Genomic DNA, 8,940 nt, shown 5'->3' with positions numbered 1-8,940 from the left:
CGTTTTTCTTTATGCACATTCTCAGAATATGCAGAGTTGTGAGCAGTTAAATAAGCCTTAGGGCCATGGTGGTGTTTCTTAACACTTTGAGGACCTCGTGCATCCAGTCACTTGAGGTGCCTGTTAGACTCTCAGACTTAGATCAGTAATGCGCATTAACAAATATGCTCATGTGACTTTCACACATGACTAAAATCATAGCCTGGCAGGATTTCCAGAACGTAAAAGAATCCCACAGTTAAGACAGCCATAAGCGTGAATCTAACTCTGCCTCTTACTAGCTGTGTAAAGTTGGGCAAATCACGTGGATTTTCTGTATCAATTTCTCCCCTTCCACGGAAAATAATCAATCTATTCACCATTTTTTTGAACACCTACTCCATGTCAGGCTACTAACTAGGATCACAGCAGGGAACAAGACAAAAGTCCATCCTCAAGGAGCACATATTCTGTCAGAGCAAGACAGATGAAAAGCATTTAAGTCCATAAACATATGAGATAATTTCAGTAGTTCATAAATACTCTAGAAAATTAAGCAAGATTTTGACAGAGAGGACACCTTGATTAAGGTACAGTCTAGGCTATTTGTAACAAGAAGACTCAAAAACCCATTGGGAAACGCTGTTAGCATAATGGCTATGTTGCTGGACTCTCATGTAGTCGATCGCAGTTCAAGTCCCGGAACCAGTGGCTTAAATTCATGTCGGGTGCATGAGCGTGTGTGCCCAAGATCCCGAGAGGAGAATGGAGGAGAAGGGATTGTGGCGTGGCCATCCCCCCTGGGGAAGGGGTGATTTCTCGCTTTCTGTCTCTCTGTTTCTCTCTCTCTGGTGAGCACCCTATGGCAAAAACCTCTAAAAAGTTTTTCACTTAAATAAGCTGCAAGTGAGTTTCCCCCACCCTTTCCTTTGAAACTGTCTGGGGGGCACATGTAAGGCACTCTGTCATCCTCATCTCTGCAATTGCTCCTCTCTGTTCTGCAGTTGCTTCAGGTCCATTTGGTCTGTATCCCAACTAGGAGGAAGGAAAAAATGTTTGTTTAAGGCCGTATCATTTCTGTTTACCTTCCATTGATTAGAATTTCTGTCCTAGGCATTACCTATCTGCAAGGGAAGCTGGGAAGTTTAAGTGTCGACCTCTGTCGTCCCACGCTGAGTTATAACTCCACAGGAAGAGAGAATGAATACAGGTGGACAACAGCAGTCCCTGCCAGAGAATGTGTCTGGATGGGGCAGAGGCTACTTAAGACAGGCTAGACAAAGAAAAGCTCTTTTAAAAGAGGACAGATGGGCACCAGCAGGTGGCATGGTGGTTAAAGTACTGGACACTCCCACATGGCCACCCACAGTTTGAGTCCTGGACCTGGTGGCTTCCTTTCTTATTTTCCTCTCTTTTTCTCTATGTCTCTTTCTGGTCAAATTAAAATGAATGAATAAGTAAATTAAAATAAAATAATTCTTAAAAAAAGAATAGGAGGCAGATGGGGAGGAAACAGATGGAGGTCCAGCAGGTAGCATAATAGTTAGGACACTGGACTCTCACATGGCTGACAGTGGTTTCTGTCCAGGACCTGGTGGCTTATTTTCTCATTTTCCTTTTCTCTCTTTGTATCTCTTTTGTCAAATTAAAAAATAATAATAATAAGTTAAATAAATAATTCTTTTAAAAAATAAAATGATGAGGCAGATACTAAAGCAAGGCAGAGCCGGCAGGTGGCATGGTGGTTAAGGTGCTGGACTCCCATATGGCCAACCAAGGTTCAAGTCCTAGACCTGGAGGCTTGCTTTCTCGCTTTCCCTCTATCTCTACCTCTGTCTCTCTCTCCCTCTTTCTCTCTCTGGTCAAATAAAAATTAATAATAATAAATTAAATAAATAATTTTTAAAAACAATACAGAAATTTAAAAAAAGATAGTAAAGCAGGGCTGAATTTCAGTCCCCACTTGTGACCCTCAATTGGGCATTCTCATAAAGGCCACAGCCTATCCACCTTCATGTATCAGATAGGCAATTTACAGGGCCATTTTTGTAAACTAACCTCTTACACTAGGTCCAGCAGACTAGACCAAACTAGAATGGAATTACTTTTGCTAACTGCCATGTAATTAAACTGAACTTTGAAATAGGCCAGTTTTTAGGGGATCAGCAGATGATGTGGTGGTTAGGACACTAGACTCCCACAAGACTTACTGAAGTTCAAATCCTGGACCTGGTAACTTGCTTTCTCATTCTCCTTTACTCTCTCTGCCTCTCTCTGTGTCTCTCTGATCAAATGACAGAATAACAATAAATAAATAAAGTTTAAAAAGAAAGAAATAGGCCAGTTTTTAAAAATAATTATTTATTTATTTAATTACATTTGTTATTATTATTTTTTAATTTGACCAGAGAGAGAGAAAGAGAAAGGAAAAGAGAAAGCAAGCCACCGGATCTGGGACTTGAACTGCAGTCAGTTGTGTGGGAATCCAGTATCTTTAATCACCATGCCACCTGCTAGCCCCTAGGCCAGTTTTTTAAAAAGAAGAAATTCACAGCAACCAATCAGAAGGGGTCTAGTTTACTTGATTGGCAGGACCAGGAATCCCCTTTGTTTGAACTCTGAAAGGAAAATAACTGTGAAATGATCAATCTGCTTTTTGTTTCCTGTTTCTGCCAGTTTTAAGTCTTTTTCTGCCTATAAATGCTCTGCTTATCTCATTTTGTCTTATAGGATGAGATTTTGGCTGATTCTAGAATTGCAAACAAAACCTAATTAGATCTTTAAACTAAATTTATTGTAATTTTGTCTTTTGGCAAAGTTAGACCTTGATTTTAAAAAACGTTTTAGAAAAACAAGACAAAATAAGCATCTACATATTCACTGTGCATAGTAGTCGATAGATCCAGTCAATGTAAGCTATACTTTCCATATCAAAAATATTCACTTCCCAACCTTGATTCTTTTTCATAAGGATAGGGAATATAATGCTATCACACTATTGGGCCACCTGTGTGGAATTCTGGGCTAGTAGTTCCTGTGTGATCCAATAGCCAACATTACTTACCTAGTTTATCCTCACGCATTTCCAGATCAGGAACCCCTCATCTCTCTGTGCCACTGCTCACTGTTTCCATTAAGATGTTAAATAAAAATGTAAGAGACCATTGTTTTGGCTTCCTGCTCTAGGCCCCTAGACCACACAAAAACAGGGTCTCTCATGGTAAAATGCAGCATTATCAAACTGAGCTGTTAAGGAAGCCAATAATCCCAAATAGACCCGGTTTTTCCTTAAAAACAGGAAATTCCTGTTTACCTAAGTCAGCATCACAGGGAAATAAAACTTACATACTTCTCCTGGCTTGCTTAGGAATGTGCACCTGAAATAGCTCAAGATGTCACCTAGACTCATCGTCCCTGTTCTTTTGTGAACATCTTTATTGTCTGAATACATTCTTTATGTACCTTCATAAGTCACATCTATTAGTTATAACTTTCAAAATGTGTCAGTTACAACAATGTTCCAAACCCATTCGCTACATTCTGCTTAAGGTTCATGACCATGAAGTCATCCTGTTCTTACCACAGAATTTAGCTGATTGCTGCTGTATAGATTTTTTTGCGACTCCTGACTCTCATTCCAGACTTCTGCCTTTAAAGTCATCCTGAAATCTCTAAGACCTCTGCACACATCATTTGTGACAACCTGGAGTTTGTGGTGCCCAGATAAGCATCCTAACCCTGTCACAAATAAAGTCATTTGCTTTATTTGCTTCAGCCTTCCTTTTCAGATTGACAAGAGACATGAAAAAGTCAGGTCTCTTTCTTGCATCTTATTCTTTTTTTAATAAAAAGTTGATTTTTTAGGGGCAGCAGGTGGTGTAGTGGTTTAGGTGCCGATGGACTGTGGTTCGAGTCCCAGACCCTATGGCTTGAAAATCTCACCAGGTGAGTTTGCTAACATGCCCAAAATCCCCAGGGGAGAATGGAGGAGAAGGGACTGCTGCATGGCCATCCTACCTTGGGGGTAATTTCTCACTTTCTGTCTCCCTCTGCCTCTCTGTGGCAAGCACATGTGCCCAATGGCAAAACAAAACAAAAACATCTTTAAAAAACAAAAAGCTTATTTCTTTTATGAGACAGAGCAAGAGAGAGAGAGAGAGAGAAGCATCCTAGACAGGGTCTTGTCAGACAGCAGTCCTCCTCCCCTAGCCCTCTAGCTGGTCAGGATCTTGAGTGCCAGCCCTAATCTGTTACAAGTAGACTTGGGTTCTGAAGGGCCTAGTCGTCCAGGTGGCTCCCAGCACCGCAAATGAACGTGTAGTGCCTGTAGCGCCATGGCCTCTCTCCTTCCCCAACCACAGAGAGCAAGCGTGCTCCTCAGGAGGGGAGGAGCACCTGCCACGGGCATGGCTACGACGCAATGCCTTTTCTCCTTCCCACGCCCACGTACCCCTCGTGTTTCTCAAGCCTCCAATGAGGAATGGAAGTCCTCCATGTGGGATCTAGCCTCCTTAACCACCGGGCCAAAGGCTGGCCTGCATCTTTTTATCTTTAAAGTTATTTTTGCAGAAACATGTCTCTTGTTTTGTCTCTCAATCAACAATGGGGACTGAAAAGAAAAACTAAGTTTTCGGGCAGCAGGTCCTATTGACACGGGAACGCGGGAGTGCAGGGGCGATCACCCTGTCTTCTACCTCACTAAGATCATTTCTGACACCTCTTCGGTGGCTGAGAACGACTGAACGCTCTGGATCCTTTCCCACAAAGCAACGCACAAGATCGGCTCTTTGCCTCATCTCACTGGCCCCATCAGCAGTCTCCGCACAACAGATGACTTCCTCCACTCTGCTCGCCCCTCAATTCGGCATCTCCCCGCGGAGGGTCGTTGAACTCCCGGACTTCCCGCTCAGACTAGAATTGCCAGGAGGGTGGAGCCGCCTAGAGGCCGCTAGCTGCGGCTAGGCTGAGTGAGGGCGCGGAACACAGTTACTCGCTCCTGTTGCTCACCGGAACTCAAAGAGAGAGGGACGAGCCGGGCCGGGAAACGGAAGAGGAGGCAGGGGGTGTGTTTGGGGAGGGACGGGGTATTCCAGTGAGTGCTTTATTCACTGTGTTTCTCCGCAATGTTACCGAGAGTCTCAGCGTTCCTACCTCTTCGCCCGCTTTCCCGCCACCCTTTGTCTTCTGGAAACCAGCAGGCAATGGCGGTTACCGTCGTGCTTCTGGCTGCGCGGCGCGGAACAGTCAGGTATCGTATTTCTGCGCTGTGGACCGCAAGGTCTTCAGGAAACCCCTTCCCCCCCTTACGTACATTCTGTTATTCTCCGTTTTCCTGGGGTCAGCGTTTATTACCTGCGGGATCTTAGAGGCCATTGCTTTAAATATGAGGAAAGAGAATTCCCAGAAAGGTAAGATGACTTGTCCAAGGTCATGGCGTGCGTGAGAAACAGCAACAATCACATGCCTGAATTATTGCGCCTCGTTCCTTTTGTCACTTCCTCCTCTCAGTTTATCCAGACTCTAGAAGCAAACTTATTGCTTTTGTTTTTGCCTCCCAGGACTTATTTGATGGCCTCATTCCTGCCTTCTTCATTCATTCTTTAGTTCATTATTGAAAGTACTTACAGCTTGTCAGTACTGGTTGTGAACTCGGAATAAGTCCTGTCATCACGGAACGTATAGTTCCACCCAGGAGCCGTCTCAAGTATAGTGAAGTAATAGCTGAGATAGTGTAAGTAGACACAGAATAGTCTGTTTATTCAAGAAGGAATTGCTGGGACAACATGTAGAAGAAATTTGGAGTATACTTTCTGGAATAGAAGTGTGATAAAGTCTGAAGGAGAGCCCTGGTTGGAGTTAGCCAAGAAAGAAAAGGAGTTACAGGACGCTTGATTTTGGAATTTCTTAAAGAACTTCATGATTATGGGAACCTAATTCCACTGTACATACAGGGTCTTCAAAATTTTATAGGAAATGCATATTGTGAAAAATTTGCATTGATTCAAAAGTTTTTGCACACAAATTTAAAAAAGCATACTTTAATTCCATTTTCCACAAACTTTTTGGAATCCCCTCACATTCATGCAAAACTGGGGACAGTTTGGTTAAATACAGTGCTGAAGCAGGTTACTAGCAGTGGAAGTGGAAATGATCAGCTGAATGGAGGAGAAAAACTGGATAGGTAGAATGACGTAATGAGATAATGGCAGAATAGACAGAAAGCAAAGATTTCTAATGGTTGTATTGGAGGATGAGGGTGCCCTTACTATTAGTAGAAGAATGAAGAGCAGGTTTGAGAAAGATTTTTAAATGTGTCGTATTATAGAATACAAAAATATATTTGTGGTAGAACCCTGTTTAATAAAAAAGGGTGAAAAATGGAAAGTCAGTCTGAAAGGAGACTTCATGAATGCAGTTTTGGATATGTTACATTTGAAATGCTGATATGTTTTCCTTGGAAACAAACTCAGCTGGGAGGTTAGGGCTAGAGTTTTACTATTTTAGTGTTACAGAATTACTTCCTATATATAATTTTCTTATAATAAATATAGATTACTTTCTGTAGCGTTTTAGTAGGCTTGGCAGGAAACATTGTAGTAAATGTTATATTTGAGATTCATTGTCCTTATTACCATCTTTCTATTAAAATTCCTGTAATGTTAATTTTCAGATGCAAAAGAGAACATTTTTCCTAAATTATACTGTATATTAAATGATACTATAATGAAGGTCCTGTGTATTTGTTATTGAACATCCTTCAAATTTATTTTTTCTTTTTGCTCATTGTTATAAGTCAATTTCTTAGTTTCCTAGTTTACAATTAAAAGGACTAAATACTTCTAGTCTAGTTTAATATACAGCTTTATTGATTACTAACCTTTTGATTATGAGCACTGACAAAAGACTGCCCTCCTGAAGATAAAGCAAGACTGACCAGATGTTGAGCCTGCTTTAAGATGCAGAAGAAACAGAATAATTTATCACACCTGACATCTTAAGGGGACCACCTGCCCACTTCCAGATCCTTCATAGGTATTACCCTGTAAAAACTCTGGACTTCAGTTAGTTGAGGAGAGTGAATCTGAGAGATTACCTCCCACCTCCTAGTTGGTGTCATCTGAATAGACCTTTCCTTGATTGCAGTATTCATTTTTGGATTTGGCTCTTTGTGTGATGAACATCTGAATCAAGACCAAGCTTTGGCATTCAATAACATACTGATTATGAGGATACTGTTGATATTTGTGCAGTTGGAGGTTTTTTTGTTTTGCTTTGTTTTTGCTGCAGGGCATATGCGCTCACAGAAGAGATACAGAGACACAGAGAGAGAGAGGGAGAATGTGAAAAATCATCACGTGGTAGAATAGGGAGTATGGTAGCCACACTGCAGTCCTCTCTCCTCCATTCTCCTCTTGGGATTTTGCCCACCCATGCACATGCACCCTGCATGTTTTTCATGGTACCAGGTCTGGTACTTGAACTGCCTCATCAGCCATGTGAGATCTGGCTTCCTTAACCACCACACTACTGGCTGGCCCCACCTAGGAATTTTAAAGTAACCTTTTATTTTGCCATAGGGCACGTATACTTGCCAGAGAGAGAGACAGTGAGAAGGAAAGTGAGAAATCACCTCCCAGAGGCAGTGGCCATACTACATTCCTTCTCCTCCATTCCCCTCCTGGGATTTTGGGTGGGCATGCACACACTCATGCTTGGCCAGATTTTCACGCTGCCTGGTCCAGGACCCAAACCACAGTTGGCCATGTGGGAATCCAGTGCATCAACCACCATGCCACCTGCTGGCCCCAGTTGTGATTTATTAACTTTATGTTTCCCATTCTTTATAATGTCTTGAGACTTATAGCAAATAACATTTGTACAGGCCCTGGGCTAAGAGAAGGGAGGCAGAAGACTTGAGGACACCAGCAGCTCCAGGCTTCAGCTGGCTGCCCCAAAGACCAGGTGTTCAGTATCTCAGCATTCCTACCCACTTGTGGCATACCAGTGTGGCTTAGGCCATAATGAGTGCTAAGCCACATGACCTTGGATAGGTTACTCTTCTGATTTTCAATTGTCTTATCTATGAAATAGGAATAACCCTTGTTTTATGGCTTGATGTGGGTATGAGAAAATGTACATAAACTGTGTTGCACAAAATTAGGCATATGCTAATATATGGTAAGTTATTGTTGTTATGGTTGTTAATTAGAAAGCAAAAATGGGGCCGGCAAGTGGCGTTGTGGTTAAGGGGACTGGATTCCCACATGGCTGAATGTGGTTTAAATCCCAGACCAGGTGGCTTGCTTTCTCACTTTCTTTCTCTCACTCTATTCCTCTTTGGTCAAGTTAAAATATAGATAAATAAACTCTTAAAAATTTTTAAATAAAAAGCAAATAGAAAAGGCTTGAATTGAAAATATTTATAAATGTGTAGAAGGAGCCACAAGTGCTGTTGGTTATGGCACTGGATTCCCACATGGCTGACCGTGATTTGAATCCCAGCCCAGTGGCATGTGCCCAGATCCCAAGAGGAGAATGTCGAAGAAAGGATTGCAAGTGGCCATCCCTGCTAGGGGGTGGTTTCTTACTTTCCTTTCTCTTCGCCCCAACCGTATGTGTCCTATAACAGAACTTAAAAAATAGATATATGTAGAAGGTTTTTTAGTTATTCCTCTATTATTTTATATTGTATTTTTTGTTTAATATCTTTCCAGGACAAAAAATAACATCCAAAGGTATTTTGGCACCAACTGTGTTACCTATAGCAAGAAAGATGAGCAGTCTGTTCCAACCAATGAGATTTCCAAAAAGACTTCAGAGAGCCAAGACAATGTCAAAGAAAATACAAAAAAAGACTTGTTAGATATTATTAAGAGCATGAAAGTTGAATTAAGTACAGTAAATGTTCAAACAACAAAGCCACCTAACAGAAGACCACTTGCAAATTTGGAGGCTACAATT

At 41.7% G+C, this 8,940-nt stretch overlaps 1 protein-coding gene across 2 annotated transcripts in view; it reads left to right on the top strand.

Annotated features, from left to right (window-relative positions):
• The first annotated feature begins 4,925 nt into the window (after window positions 1-4,925).
• MRPS31 (mitochondrial ribosomal protein S31) overlaps window positions 4,926-8,940 on the top strand; it is a 41,731-nt gene continuing 37,716 nt past the window's right edge. The window contains exons 1-2 of one of the 2 annotated variants that reach the window (XM_014590056.2): window positions 4,927-5,227; window positions 8,694-8,931. In XM_014590056.2, coding sequence (XP_014445542.1) covers window positions 5,103-5,227; window positions 8,694-8,931 — 363 coding nt within the window. In that variant the 5' untranslated portion in view covers window positions 4,927-5,102. Of the gene's footprint in view, window positions 5,258-8,693; window positions 8,932-8,940 lie in introns of both variants that reach the window. The other variant, XM_014590057.2, reaches the window with a different exon arrangement.

This window comes from Tupaia chinensis, unplaced genomic scaffold (assembly GCF_000334495.1).
Source record: "Tupaia chinensis unplaced genomic scaffold, TupChi_1.0 Scaffold000402_1, whole genome shotgun sequence".
In the NCBI taxonomy this organism is placed as follows: domain Eukaryota; kingdom Metazoa; phylum Chordata; class Mammalia; order Scandentia; family Tupaiidae; genus Tupaia; species Tupaia belangeri.
This window is presented reverse-complemented; position numbering and strand designations above follow the sequence as displayed.